This window comes from Haemaphysalis longicornis, unplaced genomic scaffold, assembly GCF_048455015.1.
Source record: "Haemaphysalis longicornis isolate Haplotype H1 unplaced genomic scaffold, Haemaphysalis longicornis Haplotype H1 scaffold_5, whole genome shotgun sequence".
In the NCBI taxonomy this organism is placed as follows: domain Eukaryota; kingdom Metazoa; phylum Arthropoda; class Arachnida; order Ixodida; family Ixodidae; genus Haemaphysalis; species Haemaphysalis longicornis.
Window position 1 is genome coordinate 146,046,378 of NW_027526385.1, and position 21,197 is coordinate 146,067,574.

At 46.9% G+C, this 21,197-nt stretch overlaps 1 protein-coding gene across 1 annotated transcript; it reads right to left on the reverse strand.

Annotated features, from left to right (window-relative positions):
• Positions 1–15,991: 15,991 nt before the first annotated feature.
• Positions 15,992–20,916, reverse strand: LOC144139430 (uncharacterized). The gene is made up of 3 exons (XM_077671763.1): positions 20,584–20,916; positions 18,045–18,173; positions 15,992–16,205 (listed from the first exon to the last, which is right to left on the reverse strand). The coding sequence occupies exons 1-3, from the start codon at positions 20,807–20,809 to the stop codon at positions 16,084–16,086; spliced, it is 477 nt and encodes a 158-aa protein (XP_077527889.1). The 5' UTR covers positions 20,810–20,916; the 3' UTR covers positions 15,992–16,083.
• Positions 20,917–21,197: the final 281 nt, after the last annotated feature.

Genomic DNA, 21,197 nt, shown 5'->3' on the forward strand with positions numbered 1-21,197 from the left:
CAGTAGCTGCTAGGTTTCCAGGTCCCGTGACAGCGACACATATTGTAGTGTCAAGTTTCGACACTACGAACCGCAGCCCTTCCAATTTCAGAAAGTTTGCTTCCGAAATAAAATTATTTCCGCCAATTTGTTTATAAAAGGCTTGTCGTTACCGGGCTATATAAAACGCTGGCTTTCATATGATCTAGAGAACATATACGCGACAAAAATCAGTTGTCTGTTCCTTTAACCCTTCCATTATTTGCTTCAAGTTCAGATAGTTTTTTACTTAGTGAAGCTCCCTTATTCCGCGTGCAATGTTGGCCAGAGCTGTGCCGTCAACGTATGGCGAAAAAGCATGAGCGAGTGCATTTATTTCCTGAGAGTCATATTGTTTTTAACAAAAACATGCTTTTTTGCTACAATCGGGAAACAGGAGACGCAAACATCTCCGAGGAGAGCTGCCGCAGCACAATACATTCGGGTTTGATCGCAAAATATGATTGTTAAAACAAGTAGAGCAAACAAAACTTTTTACCAGCGAAGCTAGTGAGGTTCTCGCTTTTTCCAGTGTAGGACCGTCACGTCAGGCCGCTTGATGGACCTAAAGAGCCACAAGCACTCCGCTTGAGCTCTTGTGGGTCTGTGATGCGGTTGCGTCACCTGTGCGCAGCACTCCGGAGCTTGTTTCGTTTCTAGATCTTACACCCTCCCATAGATGGCGCTACCGCCTCGCACCGGTGGGCTGCCACACGCGCTCGCACGAGAACGGCGGCGTTTTGTGCTTTCAATTTCGACGGCGTGATCTCGGCTCGTACGGCGGGGTACGGTGTAAGGAACAGTATAGGTGATTGATGCAGGAAGAATAGCTGACGGCAAGACATGGTGCAGGTAGCTATAAGACGCCAACATCTGTTGACGCTGCCCAACTAACTGTTTCCCTTTCCCGAGCCACCGGAGTCAGGTTAGCTGGTGACCCTCGGTAATTTTTCTAGCGTAAGCTAGACTGGCCGAGGTTGAACAGTTTCGCGTGGGCAGTGAAGGAACTTACTGCGCAAGTGCGAAGAGCCTGAGATTGGACTAGGGGCCCTATTCTCGACTGCACAAATTGCCGGCATTTCGCCCATGTTTTTTTGCGTAAGCACGACGTAAGCAATCAGTGACGTGCTGCACCTATAGCTATGACGACATGCAGTGTAATTTGACGAGTCACTTATAACGATCGCTACCAAGGTATCAAATATTGTGCAAGAAAGATATAAAAACACTTGGCATGTACTATAAAAATTAAGACGGTAGCTGAGGCTGACAAGAAAAACACATTTCTGGAGGTCAGACTTGGCGCCAACACCACAAGGCGATCGAGTAACGTTGATACAAAAGCGAGCGAAAGGCGGATGTCGAGCTAAAGAACATCACACAATTTTTTTACCGTATCTATTTATTTCTTTCAATCGCTTTTATTAACATAGCTGGGCTCTCTGCTTCAATGCAAGCTTTGTTGCGTTATCACCTTCTCTGCCGCCACCGCCGCCACGCCATCGTCTGCTGCTATGTTACAAGTTTATGGCGTGATCACAGAAAAAGACGGCCGCGACTATCGCTTCTATGACACATAAGAGCAGCGAAGCGCTACGCCTGATAACCGCGGAGCACACCGATGTCACCGATTCACTCATTCGTCAAGCTCGACTGCAATCAGCGCTGTAATGAACTAAATAGTCACTTTTCATTGTTATTTTTCTCTTGAGTTCGATCATGTGACCCAACAGCTTACTAGGACAAGTATGGACAAATGCCATGCATTGGGTTCTCTTTGTCATGGAGAGGCTTGTACTGCCCTCTTATGTTGCGGTTACGCCAAACAAATATTTTTTATTTCATTGCCAAACATAAAAGCAAAATACTGCATGTTATTTGTATGTCGCATGATCGCTGACTTGGAAGCAGTTGAAACTACAATTTGTTTCGGTAGGAAACATGCTTTAAACAGCGCGCATGCGAAACTGCGCCTGCTGCAAATTGCCGCACATTTCGCGGCGCCGTAAGCCGGGGCAATATTGTGCCCTATTTTGCTTGTATTTTGCGACAAAAACAACCGCCATTTTCATGCTGTTACGTAGCATTACGTCACTTTTACGCAGGCTGAAGTTGCCAATGCAGGACGTAATCGTTCCCGCCAACTGTTTAAATTACGTCACGCCTTCTCAGCCAATCACAGAGGGGGTGTGTATTACAAGCAGTATTGTTGTTGAATAGCAAAGACAGGCTTACGTTGTCATGTCCGCCGCATTTTGTCTGGTTTTTCATTGCCGGCCAAGAATTATGCGCCTTTAGTAACGAGAAATAAGGCAAACTTTAGAACTGGTGTCCGTTGACGACATGAAACGTCAAAATGACGACACCACACACAACCGCTTTGTAAGCCGGAAGCACGTGACCAAAATTGAAAGCCAATCAGAAAAGACTTCCGGAAAATTGCCTAAATTGCCGGCAATTTGTGCAGTCGAGAATAGGGCCCTAGATTGGAAATGGATTGGATTGAATTGGCTTGGCTTCGCTTGGCTTGGCTTGAATTGCATTGGATTGAATTTGGACTGGATAGGATTGGATTGGATTAGATTAAATTGGATTGGATCTGGCATGAAATAGGGGCCCTATTCTCGACTGCACAAATCGCCGGCATTTCGTCCATGTTTTTTTGCGTAAACACGACGTAAGCAAACAGTGACGTGCTGCACCTATAGCTATGACGACATGCAGTGTAATTTGACGAGTCACTCATAAAGATCGCTACCAAGGAATCAAATATTGCGCAAGAAAGATATAAAAACACTTGGCATGTACTATAAAAATTAAGACGGTAGCTGAGGCTGACAACAAAAACACATTTCTGGAGGTCAAATTTAGAGCCAACACCACAAGGCGATCGAGAACGTTGATCCAAAAGCCAGGGAAAGGCGGATGTCGAGCTAAAGAACATCACACATTTTTTTTTACCGTACTTATTTATTTCTTTCAATCGCTTTTATTAACATAGCTGGGCTCTCTGCTTCAATGCAAGCTTTGTTGCGTTATCAACTTCCCTGCCGCCACAGACGTGATTACACCCGCCGCGGTGGCTCAGTGGCTAAGGCGTTGCGCTGCTGAGCACGAGGTCGCGGGTTCGATTCCCGGCCGCGGCGGTCGCTTTTCTGATGGAGGCGAAAAGCAAAAATGCCCGTGTGTACGAGATTTCGGCGCACGTTAAAGATCCCCAGGTGGTCGAAATTAATCCGGAGCCCTCCACTACGGCGCGCCTCATCGCCTGCGTTGCGTCGGCGCGTTAAACCCTACAATCAATCAATCAATCAGACGTGATTATGGCGTGATCACAGAAAAAGACGGCCGCGACCATCGCTTCTATGACACATAAGAGCAGCAAAGCGCTACGCCTGAAAACCGCGGAGCGCACCCATGTCGCCGATTCACTCATTCGTTAAGCTCGACCGTAATCAGCGCTGTAATGTACTAAATAGTCAGTTTTCATTGTTATTTTTCTCTTGAGTTCGACCATGTGACCCAACAGCTTACCACGACCAGTATGGACAAATGCCATGCATTGGGTTCTCTTTGTCATGGAGAGGCTTGTACTGCCCTCTTATGTTGTGGTTACGCCAAACAAATAATTTTTATTTTATTGCCAAACATAAAAGCAAAATACTGCATGTTATTTGTATGTTCCACGATCGCTGACTTGGAAGCAGTTGAAACTATAATTTGTTTCGGTAGGAAACATGCTTTGAACAGCGCAGATGCGAAACTGCGCCTGCTGCAAATTGCCGCACATTTGGCGGCGCCGTAAGCCGGGGCAATATTGTGCCCTTTTTTGCTTGTATTTTGCGACAAAAACAGCCGCCATTTTTAAGCTGTTACGTAGCATTACATCACTTTTACGCAGGCTGAAGTTGCCAAAGCATGACGTAATCGTTCCCGCCAACTGTTTAAATTACGTCACGCCTTCTCAGCCAATAACAGAGGGGGTGTGTATTACAAGCAGTATTGTTGTTGAATAGCGAAGACAGGCTTACGTTGTCATGTACGCTGCATTTGGTCTGGTTTTTCTGTGCCGGCCAAGAATTATGCGCCTTTAGTACAAAGAAATAAGGCAAACTTTAGAACTGGTGTCCGTAGACGACATGAAACGTCAAAATGACGACAGCACACACAACCGCTTTGTCAAACGGAAGCACGTGACCAAAATTAAAAGGCAATCAGAAAAGACTTCGGGAAAATTGCCAGAATTGCCGGCAATTTGTGCAGTCGAGAATAGGGCCCTAGGTGCCAGAAAATTTACTGTTTTTCTTACGTTCTTGCTTCGAACGAACGTTGCAATAGAATTCTTCAGGTGTAACACTACCCGTGATGCTTGTACTGTGAATTTTTTTTTCATATTCTTGAAGAACAAATTAAGACACCGCTCTCATCAGTTACGCATAGCATACGGTGCTTCTTCGACGCCGCGTTTGGCGCGTGCGAGGAACTGCGGTAAGAAAATAAAGGCTGGTTTTCTCGGGTACCTGCTTATACCTGCACTTAGTAAAATCACATATAAATTTATAATATGGCGGATATTTTCACCGCACACACGCTCGCTTTAACTATGATACTACGCTGAAGTGAATTGCAAGCTTCTACTCTAGCGTTTATTTATTAATTTTTTTGGTCGTGCGAGGCGTTGTTACACGTGGGGAGGCAAGAAAGGTGAAATGCTTGCGGATTAGTTGAAACTGGTCACAATGCCTCTAAACTGCAAACTAGAGTCGTTAATTGATGTATTTAAATCGAATCAAAAATATATTTGCTGAATTATGCTTCGCTTTGGTTTTATGTGCGTGTAGTTGTTCTTTCAGAATACTAGTGAATAAAGTTTGTGTTAACTTGTTTCAACTCATTTCTTTTCGGAACCAAGTAAAAAGGTGGTACGAGACACAGAATATGTTGGAGGAATAGTTACAATAAAACAAGGTGTTGGGGATAACTGGGCTCACCGCTTGGCTAGCCCTTTCTGAGGTAAAAAATCGCGCTTCTGTGTGTCATTTTCTGTTCGGCCTGGCGACAGCATTAACATCACGCTGATCCTTATGTATCATAAGTGGACCACTGTTAATTGCTATAATAACAACTCGCGCAATTAGAAATAAATCATGGTATTAAGGCACATAAGTGCCGCCCGAGCGTAAAAAACCCCACAATAAAAATTACGCCCACCTCCCCTCGCGGGAACCCTGGTGTGATGCAATGCATCTCATGAGGGGGCCCATTGGCGTTATCCATAGTATTGATTACGCTTATAGCAGGGATTCTCACGCGAAGGGGAGGTGGGCGTAATTTTCCATTTTCACCATGGAATAGACATGCAGTACATGTATGCTCAGGTACAATCTTTATTGCAGACGAGAATGAGTGCCTTGTGGTCCGTCAAGTGCACAGTTAGGAGCTCGACGATTGCATCAAGCAATCGTCGAGTACTGCGAGAGATTTCAAGCGTAACGCGGACGACCGTCGGCTGAGACCGTCTTAGCGTGGCATGCCGCTTTATATTCACAGCGCCCTAAGGAGAGGAGAGCGCGGAGACAGAGGGCACTGCACATGCGCAGCGCGCGCAGCGCCACCCACCAGTGCCTAGCAACGGAGTGAGAGCGCGCTGCGCCAACCCGAAGCTGTTTGGGAGAAAGTGTCCGCTATCGGAGTGAGGAGAGGAGGAGATGCGGTGCTGTGCGGAAATCGCCGGACAGACGCAGGAAGGACAGAGAGGCGAGCATTAGATGCGTTGCATCTAAAAGTTCTGAAAAGTCATCATTCCAGGCCCCATATTTGTTCATGTCGTTTCTTTCAACGAATTATGTCCATCTAGCAGCACAATAAGGACAGGACGATAGAGCAATCATGAACTAGATTATATTAGGCAATTTCACGAAAAATACTTTTTGGTGGATAGTTGGAGTAGTGAGAACTTCGCGACAATTACTGTATTTACGGTCCGCTACGAATAGTGCACCAAAAAAACGTAATTTTTTGTTTTTGTCGAGCGGAAAGGACAAAATTAACTCTACCTGTGTCACGGCGAATATTTTTAGTCTGCTACCCACAGTCCACTGTACCAACGCCGTCTGTATAATGCTCGCCTAACGCGTGAGCGAAAAATGGCCAAACAGACACTCTCCTGTTGCTGTCTCCTACCCTTTACCGCTCCGTAGCCTTCCTACGGGCTTTCATGTCCGCCAGCCAGCGCCGCTTCTCGGAAACTATACAAAATAGTTCACAGCTTTTCAAGCGTTCTCTAGGCGGCGCTCCGACGCCTTCGAGGCTATAGTTCCTCTATATAGCTCCCGCAGGGAGCTAAGAGTTGCGCGACCGTCCGCCATCTTGTTATCCGGATTGCTGCGGGAAAACCACCCGTCACGCGTGTAGGAGCCGCGCCGCCAGCTTCCGACGGCGGCCGACGCGCGGTGGGGGCACTTCGGTCAGCGGCGCATTACGGCGGTTACGCATAGTTACGCGGGATTCCTGCAATGTCGCTCACGCTGCTGCTGCTGCTGTTCCTGGGCGGGGCGCAGTGCCGCTCGCGTCGGCGGCTGCGGCGCAGCCTTAAAGGGGGCTCCTCTGCGCGGCGTGGATAACCGGAGTGACGTCATCACGGCGGCGCGTGAAAAAGGGTCGCGCAACTCTTGGCTCCCTGCGGGAGCTATATAGAGGAACTCTATACGAGGCAGGCTGACAGACACACGGTGTAGAAGGGGGTGCAGTGTTCGCGACTCGCGAGCAGACACTTAAGGCGGGGCGTCCGCCGGCGCGCGCCACATACTGGAGGAGTACCGGAACTAAGCGCCCCTACCTCTGCCATTGGATAGCGGGCGACGCGTTAGGCAATGTTTGTACAGGTGGCGTTGACTACACCTACAGTACGTTTAAGCAGTTGCGCGCACCTCAGAACAACCATCAAGCGTTCCACGCGACGCGCGTACAGCAGCAACATTTTGTGGCCGCCGACAATCTGACCGGGCGCGCGGCCATTCGCACGGCCAGCCGCCGGTTTCAGTAGTCAACGATAAAGAGGAGCGCAGACTGTGGTGGAGAAAATATCTTTTGCGAACGACGATAATGTCCCCGCTCCACAAGACGCCCAGCTTTCACTTTGCTTACTTCCTCTTTCGTGTCCCTCTCGTAATTGGGCCTGTATACGTTGCTCTCCCCTTGCTCGCTCTGTGCTGCGCCTTGTTTCCCTACGCCGCGACATCTGTCCTATAACATGTTAAACTTTGCGTGCATCTGAGACGCGGGCAGAATATAAATCATTTGGCGTGACCGCAATGAGCCGCGGGGTAATGGCACACCGCCACATATGTGACGACTGCTTATTCGATGCGGAGGATCTCATGCTCGGGGCTGTGTCCCTCCCTCCCTTGTCCACCGTCCGCACTCTACTGCGCATGCGTGTCTCTTCAGCCTCGTAAGGGTTTGGGCTGAAGTCAGCGCAGTCCACTATAAAAAGAAATAGTTAGGTAGCATCCGGATTCGATCCCACGACTCTCAGGCAGCAATTGGAGGTACGTGGCGCTCTTCCCACTGCGCTACAAACCGAGACGAGTGCATGTGCTACGAACGCGCCTCATGTCCTTTACTCATTCAAACTACGTCAAGAAGCTACTGATACAACGAAGGAACGCGAAGCTGAACGTCAACGGAAACGACGAACTGAAAACTAATCGGAACTTTAGTTGATCCCTAGGCTGCTTTGCGTACTACTCAGGGTTCCCCTCCGGGAAGATGTTCTCTAACAGGGATCGTTTAGTCTGGAATAATGAAGGAGGATTGAAGAATGTAATATAACCGAGGAGATCTAAGATAAAATCGTAGGACGACGATTTCAAAAGAACCACAAAAGAAATGACCCAGAGTAGTATCGCACACTGCAACATGCAGTCTAGCCTGATTGGGCTTAGTGTAAAGCGGTACAGCGCAAAAGTCGCTCTTTCATGGTCGCGGGCTACCCTGCCGCGCTTAACGATTTATGTTTCTGCACACAGGCAACGTTTAGGTCCACAGTCGGCAGAGGCGTGCGGAAAAAATGCATACAGTTCCACACAAGAAATTTACGGCTGCCGCCTGGCCATGAATATGAAAAGGCGCTGTCAGCGTCATTACGCGGGCAAAGAATTTCGAACGCTATCTTTGCCTAAACCCGTGTCGTAACTTGCGGCGCGATGGTCACTGTCACTGTGCGGTCGCGTAACCTTGTCGATGCCGCCACCGCATACCGCCAGATGCATTGCTGAGCAACGTGTTCTGATGATCTGGTTTGTGAAAATAAATTTCTTGTAGAATAAAGAGTGAAGCTGTGTAATGACCTACATTGTTTTATAAGAAGTGCTTGCGTGTTTTCTAAAATACATTCATTGCAAAATAATTTCAATTATATTAAAATTGTAACACGTGCTGAATCTGCACCTGTATGTTATCTATCTTATCTTATCTTATTCTTATCTACCTATCTTATCTTATTAATAGCGCCATCGGCGCAAGTCTGCCCCCTGCATGTCGTGCTTACGTGTCGTACATAACACCTGCACAACCAGTTGAGGGGTCGCAAGTGCTCAGGAATTAGAGAGGAAGGGGTAGAAGGCAAGTGCTGTGTCGAAAAAGCGTGGAACATATTGCTACTAAGTTGAGTTGTGTTACGGAAACTTTTCTCGAAGTGTCCGCCGCGGGCCCCTGGCGTGGTTGTTTTGGCACTAGTCACAGCTAGACTGAATTATTGAAAGAATCAGCTGTTGATGCAATTCAAATCGTTAAGTTGATTTGAAACTCAGTGTTGCCTTCGCAAGCACCTAGCCCCAATCATAATTTTTTAAGCAAAAGTCCGCGTTTTACGTGCGCTCTGCAGCACGGAGCAAGCTGTTTTCGACTTTGTGGATGTAGTTCCCTGGAACGGCGTGCGCTATACAGTAGCGTGGTATGCAGTACTAGCAGTACGCTCCCGTGTGTACGAGATTTCGCCGCACGTTAAAGATCCCCAGGTGGTCAAAATTATTCCGTAGCTTTTCACTACGGCTCGCCTCATCGCCTGCGTTGCGCCGGCGCGTTAACCCCTGCGATCAACGCATGATGCAATGCCTGCTGTAGTATGCAGTTCTAAAGGAGAGGAAATAAACCTCGGGGCTACGCCCCCGCGTGATACCAGCAGAGATACTAAAAAAAATTCGGCATGTGAGCTCACTGTTTAGCATTCATTCCGATTTTGAGCCAGCAAGTTTAGTTTACCAGTGGCGAGAAGGTGGAGGGCAGTTTTAGAATCGCGATTTGTTAGAACTATTCGGCTTCTGTAATACAAGTAGCACACAACAAAATTCCCTTTTGCCAATTTACGGAACGCAGTGCCATTCGTGGCGAGAAGTGCGCAAAAGGAAGCGTTTCTCTTCAGGGCAGATGTCTGAATGTGGGCGCTACATTTCGTATTCCCGTTCTGCAAACAAATCCTTAACCTATCTTCGGCGTAATACAACTTAATTCCGTCCGGTACCGGTTATCCAGGAGTGGCTGTCGAACCAGTCAATCGGGGCCGCAACGAAGCAGAAGCTGCGCCAAACGAAGCGCCTCCGAAGTAGACGAAAAATTCAGCCGGAATGCGCCTCGTTGTCGCGCCCCGCAAACTGAGCAGCTCCGAAGAACGGGGATCGCTGCGCCATTCGTAGCGCCATCTACATTGTGCTCCGCGAGTGAGGGACATTAAAGAAACGCCCGTCGGAGACATAGAGTTTCTTACAGTATACACTAGAGAGGAACCTGGCGCTAGCGTCTATGCGGCTCACATCAAGGTCGTCTGTGTCGTCATGGACCGCCGTTATACAACGCACTCGCCTTAGTTTCACCATTGGGTTGGATTGAAATGTTTGAGTGACCGCAAATTTAAGCAAAGTGCCGCAAAAACGCGAAGAATAGTGTGCAATTATGTAAGCAGAAAATAAGAACAGGCTCTTTTAAAACTAAGAAAAAAAGAAGTAAAGCCTATTCTTGCCGAAACCGTTGTGCCTGCTATTCCGCAGGTAATCGTTGTAGTTAAGAACAATGTTAGTATTTGGGGGGTAACTCATTAAAGACTGATAATAGGTTGTTTGAAGAGTTTCGAAAGTTTTTTGAGCGCGTCTATGAAAACGTTGCCTTCGTGGTGAACGGGTGCACCGACCGCCAGCTATTTTAACAAGCAAAAAGAAAACGTGGCGTTAAGCATTCGAGGACGATGACAAGATAGGATGCATACAAGCGCCCGTATCTGCCGTATCCTGTCTTTGTCGAAGTTCGTTTTGTTTCTTCTTTTCGTCGGCTACAAATTTCGCAGCGGCATATTACCCGCTCAGTCACACGTCCTTCGACTGCGGCATAAGCAACGTCAGGTGCGATCACGCATTGCCTGCTGTTTCACTGAACACGGCTACCACAGAAACGGGAGGATTTCGGCTTCCGTGTATCTCGGAAATGTTTTAATGCATAGTGAAGAAAGCAAATCCGAAAAACCGCTTAGAATCCAATTGTCATACCAAGCCCAAACCAAAAAGGGGGGTCTTCTCATGAACCCCCCCGACGATATTGCTTACGAGGCATAGTTTCCTCTCTAGTATACGTACTAAGAAACTATGGTCGGAGAGAGCGAATACGGTGCTCCTGTTTGTCGTTGACTACAGCGCTACCGGTATTTTCTCCGCGGCAGGAGCACCCCCCGGGCCACCGGCCGCACCCATTTAAAACTTCTAGTACACTCTAGTCATGCTACCCAATAACGGGAAACCTACATCCAGTCTTGGAACGCGCGCGTGCGCACGCCCGCGTCCACCCATGTTGTGGCGCGACAACAACCGTGATGTCACAAGGGCCGTTCAGTAATGGCAGCAGCCTTGGTGCTCACTTCGTCGAAACCAAAACTGACATAATAGAATAGGCGCAGCGTGCACTAGTGGGCAATGCTGAAGAAACAGCGAAGCTGGGACGTTGACCTAGCTTCTCCACACACTGATAGCTCATTCCAGGTGAATGGAGCAGCCGGACCTTTGTAGTAAAATCCGTTTTCGACGGCACTGTAAAGCAAAGACCACTAAATTGTGCACAGCGTTTTATGCAGTAGCAATCGTGCTCATCCATCTTGTCATTGTCTCCCGATTTCACAGTCGTGTTGGACAAACCTTGTTGTGACGCGTGCACGCACAGGAACACCCCCAAAACTTCTTCCGATGGTGCGGTGGCCGTCTCCACGTGTGCATTGCGAAGGAATGGCTTGTGAATGGCTTGTGGCGCCACAGGACCAGCGCAGGTCCTGTGGCGCTGGTCACTACATGACGACAAGGAGGAAGGCGGGATTACACCCATTTGGAGTAGGCTTACACGCAAGACGAGGACTGCAGGCGGTCACCGCGACGCTCGGGGTTTTCTGTCGGTACGGACGCATTTGTGTTAGCCTAAACACCTCATCGGTTGATAAGCGATGCTGTAAATTATTGTTTACGTTGAGATCCACCGTCTAATCTGCCATGCTGTGGTTAGTGGTTCAGCAATCACCACAGGTGGAGCGAGAACTGTAACAACAAAATTTAGTGTCAGTACTCACGTTAAAGAAAACACGAGGGAACAAATTATCATTAACTCCTAAGCGCACTATCCACCAAGTAATGCATGTTAATATTTACACGAGGAAACTGAGGCCAACTAATTCCTGTACATCGACATACCGACGGCTCGGCGCTTATACGTTTCTCCGGGTATAAACGCCGTGCTTCGTGGGTGGATCAAGGTGAAAAAATATTAGAAACAATGCTGTATAGGATGTCCTGTCTACCAAGCTGATTACTTTCAAATACGTGCAAGTGCCTATGGAGCTTCCCCCTGGCTTGTGGCAGTATGCAGCTGTTATCTCACACAATCAGATCGGGCAGTAGGACACGTACTCTTTGGCGCGGCAAATGGGCTTGCGGTAAGAATAACTGTAAATTATCGAATGTTTGTCTCAACACAGACGCCATTCCGTCCTGCGGAAGTAGATGTAGAGCGCAGCTGTTGAAAACCAGTGCAAATGCTGATGGGGAAGCGTTATGTTCCTCGTTGTCTTGGGAGACTTGCCGCTGGCAACCGGCTACTCTGGAGGAAAAGGCTGGGGTGTAACGTATGCGCTCGGCGTCATTTGCGAAAACAGGTCGGTCCTGCCTAGCCTGACGTATGCGTACTCGCCTTCGATTAACGCAACCCTCTTCCAGTTTCGGCAGCAGCTGCAAACCTAATCTCTACCGGAACACATTGTTCACCGGTGCCTTAAACACACAAAATAAATATTGAAACCGCAGGATGCATGCAACGTGCGGTTCCATGTTTTTTTTTGTTTTTTTTTGTTTTCACAAGTTTTGAGGTATATTCTGCACGCCTACGCCCGACGGATGCGCTCGACTTGGTGGGCGACAACTGCGAGAACTGCTGGAAAACTTGTGTACGATGCGAAATTTTCCGGCCAACGAGAGGTTAACAGCTTCGCTGTATAAGGAGAACTTTTGCTGTTTTCTTTTGACAGTCAGCCGAGAAATTTCATTGATGGATGCTTCGTGACATTGCATGTATCCCGGTGCTGGGCACTATGCTGTGAAGGTGCATCTTTGCGGAAAATTTTGTATCACACCGACTCCAATTTCTCTGCCTTTTCGTGTCAAAGTGTGGGGCGACAGTCTGCACCCAAAATTCTCACGGGTGTAGAAACCCGAAGAGGCTGCCTAAACACACCATGTCATAAATGACAGCATAACAAGGAAGCCTTACTGCTCCCTGTTAAACCCGGCTGATATCCCCTGTTGCCTCACGATTTGCGGCCCCGTCTGCTTGGGTGCAACTTCGGCGCAATGACGCCTTGTGGAGCAGAACACCAGAACCGCGGATTGGCCCTGCGTGGCACAAAATGCGCAATTGCCTACTGATGCATTTTTTAGTCCACAGTTGGCGTAACGTCATCCTAAAAAACGGCGTTTTGTTGTTTATTATTAGGAGGAACGAATTTATATTTATTTGCATGATAAGCACGACGATGGAGTAGCCCATTCCTCTTTCCGTTTGGCAGCACGTCATCGGAGCAATAAGAAAAGACCCATTCACGCGAAGAAAGAACATTAATCGGCATTTTAAAACTTTGGAGCGGATGAAAAATTTATTTTAAACTACTACACGCTTGTGCAAGATTTGCGGTATCCGCTTGCATAATCAGTTGATTTGAATATTTGCACACCCTACCAATTGTCCCTGGTACAAGTATTCTTCATGCAAAACTTCCAAGAGCTTTCCTGGACTTTTCTCTGACCTTCTTAACAATTTTCCAAGTACCAGAAAATAACTGTGCCGATTGGTAGGCGCCCTGTTTGTGCACACCCATTACAACAGCAGCGGATCAAAGTGAACACTACTGCACTGCATCTCTTGCACGAGTGCACATACAATTTAGGCATCATAGAAAGTATGAAAGTTAAAAAAACTTACTGCAATGACTCAGTACGCCCTGCCAAGAAGCAGCGCCCAAATATTACGTTTCTCTCTGGAAGGCTCCTTCGTGGCCTTTAATCCAGCCCAGCAGCACGCTTTTCCGAGGGAATTGCTGAAAAACCACTCATGATGGTCCCCTGTGTTACTTGTAGTATAAACCTTCGCTTCAGAGGAGTACTTGGCTTTAAAATCTGAAAACAAAAAAGTGCTCACAACTTTTTCCAAACAAAATCTGCCAGAGCTGTAATAAAAAAAATATGTTTCGTCTCCATAGTGACATTGACTTCACCTGCAGCAAAAGAAATACCTTGTTTCCAGGTATAGTTGCCTTAATGCGAAAGTTGCAGCTCAACCAGATTTCTAAAGTGCAACATATACATTTAAACTCTATAATTTCAATCAATAAATAGCAGTTTAATCTTTGGTGCAAAACAGATTAGAAAGTTATCAAAAAGCTTTAGTTCTTCCAGTCATTTATTCTTATCCTAAAATTTATAAAGAGAGCTGCATCTTACGGCGTAGATAACGTAGACAGCGTATTTGTCACTCAATAATATTCAGCCATTTAGGCTTGGCTTGATCTTAAAGCCTTTCGCTTTTGAAATTTCTGCGCGTGGGACGATTTATTCAAAATATTGAAACAACCATATACAACAAATACTTGTGTCTAAAGCCAACGGAATACCTCTGCATTGCCGAAGGCAAGTGCGATAAGCCATTTACATCCTGATATCTGGTTTCTTTGAACACGCCCCTGCCCCTGAACAGCCCGTTTTCTTAATTTAGAATTGTGTCCCCCAAGGTGAGATTTTTGTTTTTTTCTTGCAACCATTTCTATTTCTCGGCCACAACTTGCTTTAGCATTCTTCTGTATCCAGCAGATAATTCCGTATGCAAATATGTCTCCCCAAAGTATTTTTTGTGTGTTTCCATTTGTTGTCTAGAAAATGTTGGAACCCTTGACTTATGTAGTATCACCTGTTCTGGCATTTCCTAAAAACTTACTGCAGGTCTTAACCGGGCTTACTAAGTTTACGGTTCAAGCATTTGAGTCAAAGGCCGGTAATATAAACTTTTTCCATCCATATTGTTGTCCAAGCTCGTACGATCATTTAAAAAACGCAAGGATAGCAGATATTCAGGTACGCTAATTGCTTTATTAGGGGAGATGGGGGTCACATATCTTGACTAAACCAAGCCGCTCACGTCGAACATTTGTGGAACGTGCGACACTCAGCGGAAACATCAAGTGTTTGTGCGATATTTGTACAGTGTTTTACATGGGATCATAAAGGCTGTTCCCGACATGACGGGAATGGTACAAATTTTTGGGAGGTTCAAACTTCGCATTTGTAAAACGCTAAAGAAGGATTCCTGCAATATGATGCTAAGATAGACACGTGTGGCGTCCGGCATCTATACAAAATTTTTGCACTGCCAACCAACTGCATTGTGTTTCATTTTAATGTAATGCTATGAACAGTGCATAAGACAGGCGGAGCCGTACAGTTCAAGATTGTAAAATAAGGGTGACCGTTCAAACGGCGGTATGTCTAATGCCTCAGGCAACTTGGGTAGTAACAAGCGGATCACAAGGAATGCAAGTGAGGGTCTATGTTCCAAAAACGAAATTGTATTACCAAGGCACAGAAACAACATACAAGGCGGAACTTTTGATGAAAGTGCCTGAATATGACTGTTCGGGTGAGAAAAGACTTATGCTACCAAGAAAGTGTGGAGTACATCACGATTGCCTGTGGAATAAAGAAAGCTTGTGAGTGTACATGAGATGAGTGAATTACAAGTTATATATTCTGTATTTTATCTGGCGCGTGGTATTAGCAGCATAGCTGCCTAAGCTGCTACTCCCGCCGTCCAACTTCAGCAGAAAAAAATACCAAGAAAATACCGAGCCCACGTGACCGTGCGCCAAATAAGGTGCGCACGATGTCGGCCAGTCGACCTTGAACTTTCTGTCCAGTGTTTGTGGCGTGATCTCTAACCAGCTTTTTCTTGCCAGTCGATTTGCATTCCCGCATGATGTGGAGAGCACAGACGCCGAGTTGGCGCTACAGACAGTTCGCGAAGACGATTGCATGGGTTGCAGCACGTGCTAACGCGGTCCCCTTGGAGAGAGATGTGAAATCCAGCGGACAGAACAATGCTTGCTTTCCAGTCATGAAGAAATTTCAGCTGCACTTTCTCAAACCCACGCGAGTTGCAGATGCTAACAAACAAACATTTATTAGTTTAGTGTGATATTTTATATATAATTTTTACGGTTTTCATATTTTACATCTTCGGCGGTAGCTTATTTTGACACATCACAATCACTCTCCTTTGATCACTGAGGAAACGTGACAAATGCATGCTTAACAAAAACCGAGATTGAACATAGTAGCCTAGCCTCGCCATTGATAGCAAATTCCTGACATAAAAAAAAGACACTTAAGTACGCAGCCGTGAAGCAAAATCAAGAGCGTGACTTTATTTCATGTATCCGGCGCTGAACGCGAAAGGTACAAGAGCACACTTGCAGGGCGTTTACAGAGGCCGGCGCTGCTAATCCGTGATGCAGATAGGGCAGCACGTTTTAGGGCAGAAGAACGACTTCTTGCCGATGGGGCACGCCCGGCACAGAATGCCGCAGTTGGGCCAGATTCCGTCGTGGAGGCCTTGGCATTCTGAATCAGAGAGAACCACGCCAGGTTACTGTGGCCAGTTTATTTTACACAAGTTCTTGGGATAAACCGCACATGGATATGTGCGGTTTGACACTACCTGGCACCAAAAAAATACCTTGCAAAGAACTCCAGACAAGCCACCGGGTGCAAAAAAGACGCTTCAATGCGACGAAAAAAAAACGGTTGAGTATTGCATCGGCAGTGGTGCAAGTTTTTGTTGTGCTTGAAGAACCGTGCTCATATAGGCACTCCAACAAAACATGTTCGCTTGAAGTAAGGATGATGCGCTACTGGAGGATTGTTATCGCCTTCACGCGGGGGAAATGAGTGCTGATTCTATTCGGTTGCCTTGTAAATTGGGAACAACCAATCAGCCCCCAGCAGACCTTACTTACAATTAACACTTTTTTTCGCAATTCGGATATCGTTGCGAGAAATGCCACATTAAACAACAGCAAGGCTCAACACATGACTGAGCTGCAGATAGAAGGTACAGGAATAACAAGTTTCTGTTCCTGTCAATAGAGGTGAGTGTTTGGATATTGGAAAACTAAGGACGTGCCCGTATTGCTGGGTACAGTTTTTGCTCGAAGGTGAGCGCAGGCAATGAGTAGTGTTGGTGCAGTATTACAGACCGTGTAAACCTAGGTAGTCCGTGGTAAATTGTTCGGAATTTATCAGCCCTGTGTCAAATGGTGGAAACGAGAGAATGCACACAAATATGCAGAGTACCTACCATAAGTGGCCTAGCGCGTAAACACAATGTCATAGCAATACAATCCAGTGTTTCAGCAAACTATTGCATACTGGAGAGCGAAACAGATATTGAAAACATTTGCTACAGAAGAAATGGCTGCGGAAGAGCTCAGCTATCCATGGATATGCAAAGCAAAGGCTTGGCTTAGACTGGCTGGGTCTTGGTCTGGCTTAGTGAACCCATGATTTAGCTCTATTACCGACATCTCATACCGTTCGGTTCCGTCCAACAATCACAGCAGGAAGCCTGGGGAACGCGGCGTTCACAGGGCCGAACGTGGAGTTCGTTTACGGCGAATACACTGTGCAAAGTCAGACAGTTGCGGGCCCCTCTCTCCTCTCTCCCCCCTCCCCTCAAAACCTCAAAAGAAAAAGAAGCGGTCGGCTGCATCAGCTCCAGCTGCGGTGGCGGCGACTGCTGCTAGATCTGCGCAGAACGACTGAAAACCAGGCCTTGTGTGCAGCGCCGACAGCGGGCCCGACAAATCACGCGATGCGGTTTGAGGGGTGTGTGTGTCTTGCGACAAAATGTCACCTCATGTATGCACAAAATCGCTGGACGAAAGTAATAAAGCTTAGGTTTAAGAATTGTGTAAAAACAATGTGTGCGTATAATTACGCATGAAAACATTTTGTTCTATGGAGATACGCAATGTGATAAATAAATATTCCGCTCCAGTGAGTCTCAGAAGATTGTTAGCAAAATGCAGTGCTTTGCTTTTACCTGCCGAGTGCAATGCCGGCGGCAATGCAATAAAGCTTTGCCGCTCCTAGAAAGCGTGAAATGGTGTACTAGCCGGTTGAAGCCGACATGTCAGCATTTATGGCAGAGCGACCCACATCCATTAGTAGGCTACCCACTTTTCAGAAGTCGCCTTAAGAGTTGCCCGTTAGCAGGACAAGCAGCTAGGGCAAGATAAGATGGTGTCGATTACCCGGCAAACGTTAAAAGCGCTGAAGAAATTGGTTTGTACCACACATGTTGTCCAAAATAGTCTTTTTGAGGTAATTGCTACTTTATAAATGAATGTGGCATTTAAAAGGCCTCTTTTAAAGTCCTCGGGCCGTATTAGAAAAACGCACCTTTTGGGAGGCATTTTCTGCAGCAGTCGCACTCCAGCAAGTAACTACCGTAAGCGCACCGGAACTGAGGGCACATCCATGGATGGCAGGCTAGAATATTTTGCGCGCAAACTTGACTGATGTACATCCCTGAAAAATAGAAAGACAGAACAGTTGTGGCTAAGGAAGAAAAATCATACTATTGCAAATATACGCGAAAAGCACCGAGTCAAAATTTATGGTTGTTTTTTTTTAGTCACGCTAATTATTCCGTATTTTTTTTAATTTAAAGTCACGCTATTATTTAAAGTCACGCTATCGAATTTCCGTATGCACAAACTAGCCCAAACCACCGTTCTAACGCAGTACTTTTTCTGGCTTCATTCTAATTTGGCGTAATTGGCAGCCTAGCCGTGTGATGCGACACGACGTTGCAGCACGAACTCGGTGATACCGGGGTTCGTGCCACCCAGATTCAGGGCACTAACCCTTGAATTTCGCAGACCGCGCAAAGACAGCTAGCTCGTGTATGTGCCCAATTAACCAGTGCGCGCATAAAGCGGAGAACGCCAGCGATTTGCCGGTGCGTGAAGTGGAAGGGCACCGGGAAAAAGGCCGATCTAGTTGCCCTTGAATAGGCAATTTTGCGCACATTGAGTCGGCCATATTTTGTGTGGTTTCGCTGCAGTATTATAAACCAGCATAAAAGAACAATTCCGCTTTAAAAACACTACCGTTCACCCTGAAAAGGAAGTGATAAGGAAGTAACTAAACTTGAGTTACTGCCACTTCGTCGCAAATAAACAGTATGACGGCGGCAGGGGTGAAATACGCGAGATTTGTAAATCTTTAGGATTTTGAAGGAAACAAAACACAGTAGGATCTTGTATTGATCCGCAATAAAACTTGCTATGGAAGCTTGCGGTTATCAACATTTCACCAAACTTGTGGATCAGCCCTAAAACGCTGGTTCTCTTTGGTCGCCATCCGGCTCCCCCCGCCACGTGCGGCTATGGTTTATCTTATCCCGCAAGCCTGTGTCTTTTTTGCAGGAATGATTGATTGATTGTAGGGTTTAACGCGCCGACGCAACGCAGGCGATGAAGCACCCTGTGGTGGAGGGTGGCGGAGTATTTTTGACCACCTGGGGATTTTTAACGTGCGCCAAAATCTCCTACCAACGGGGATTTTTGCTTTTCGCCGCCATCAGAAAAGCGGCCCCCGCGACCGGGAGTCAAACCCGCGACCTCGTGCTCAGCACCGCAGCGCCTTAGCCACTGAGCCCCCACGGCTGGTTCTCCAGGAGGGCGATCCCCGCCACCGCTACCGCCCGCCATAGCTCGCGCATTTTTCTGCTACCGATTTTATGTATCTAACAACACCCTTGCTTGACACAGATCTATGGCTTTTCCATTTAGGAGAGTGGTTGGTCAAGGTACTGTCAATCGCTGCTTATAAAACTTGCTTTTTTTTGAATGGCCTGTCTTAACAAGCTGTGGATGTATTAAAAACCCGATTTATCTTGGATGGAAAAAGTGTAATCGCGACACTGACCTATATGTTTTCGAAGACAAGTTGGTTACTAATAGTCGACCTGCGTAAAAATGCAAAGTCTCGCCAGCCGTTCCTTCATTGCGGCGGTATTAACAACCCTGGATTGAAGCTGGTACTCAGTGAATGGCTCCCAAATCTTTAATAGGGCTGTGGGAGCGCCGGCCATCCGGCGGGTGGGTCAGCGCTTTAACCCGGGACAAAGCGGTGGAGCGAGAATAGATCGGCAGGACGCGTGCGCAGATCGAAGCCGTCAATCATCGTAGGCTAGGGCACTGCCGCAAGTGCGATATAACACATTTCCTAATTTCCAAACACAACACAGCCAAATCCTCCCAACTTCGATGCCAGAAGTAGGCATAGTAGAAATGTGCCACAACCCGGCAATAAAGACGGCCGGTTTATTACCAGCGGGACGCGATTGTGTGGTAATTGCGGGATCAGCATAGCAGAAGACGGTTGCACTGGTGGGACCGTTTTCCGAACGCGAACTGTGTGATATATTATCGCTTGACGCCCTGCCACCGGCTAGTGCAGACTCTGACAATATTTTTATAAATTCTGAGGCTGGAGATATTATTGACCGATTGTTCAAAAGTGGTGCGCATGAAGTGAAGCTACAACGATGGCTAGTAAAATAGCATATTTGCGGATACTCCGTAGAGTAAAAGGAAACTCGGTAACCAGCATAAGTGCTTAATAATAATAAATGTTTTCCAACGCTCAATAACTAGTGATAGAAAACCTTTCAAGGCAATTAGGACAAACTATTGCTTCCGTTTTGTGCTCTTAATTAAGAAAGTGCTCACGTGATGCGATTTAAACACGAACCAATAAAAGTATTTAAAGCACCAAGCCTAGAGAGGAAAGAATATTTCGAGGCTCAAGTTAAACATACCGTCAAGTACGTTTGCCCGAAAAACATTCGACGGCTGGTGTATGAAGGCATACATTTGTCACAGTTGTTCGACAGGCAACTACAAAATCTATTTTTTGAATATGTCCATACCTTCGTTGATGCAGTTCTGACAGCACGTGCAGGAGCGGGAGGTCGCGGTGGCGTTCCAGCACTCCGCCATAGGACTGTCAGGGCCGCAGTGTTGGTTTTGTGCGCACACGGAATCCAGGCAGCGTCCGTACCGCATCTCTGACAATCCCATGTGACTCAGAAGCCCAACCGTCACAATGATGCCTAGCGTCATAGAGCGTGTAGCTTGCAGCTTTGCGCTACCCATCTGGCCGGCGTTCTTGGGGCAAACGATTACTAAACCCTTCAACGTACTTTCTGGCTAAAGCTACGCGCCGGCATTACACGCGCAATATATAGGCCGGTTGCCTGTCTAAGAACTGACGCCCTCTATAGGCTAATTGTTTTTTTGGAGGATTATGCACAATCTCAAGAATAAACAGAGCGTCCGTGATATCAGCATGTACTGGACATATCAATTCTGAGATGCTAGCTATAATCATTCTCGCACGCCAGCCTTCCTCACGCCAGAACATTCATCCGCGTAGTCACCTTTTGTTTACACACTTGTGCTCCTGATTTCTGCTTATCTTGCGGCGTTTTAATGCAGAGGCTGTGAGAGGGAAATTACGACAAAGCTTGTTGATTATATTCTT

What these genes read in the sequence shown, in the direction of transcription:
- LOC144139430 (XM_077671763.1), bottom strand. Translation starts at nt 20,809, where the DNA reads ATGGGTAGCGCAAAGCTGCAAGCTACACGCTCTATGACGCTAGGCATC. An exon ending in TCAGAACTGCATCAACGAAG is followed by an intron (nt 18,174 to 20,583) that starts GTATGGACATAT and finishes TCTATTTTTCAG; the next exon opens with GGATGTACATCAGTCAAGTT. An exon ending in CAGAAAATGCCTCCCAAAAG is followed by an intron (nt 16,206 to 18,044) that starts GTGCGTTTTTCT and finishes TCTCTGATTCAG; the next exon opens with AATGCCAAGGCCTCCACGAC.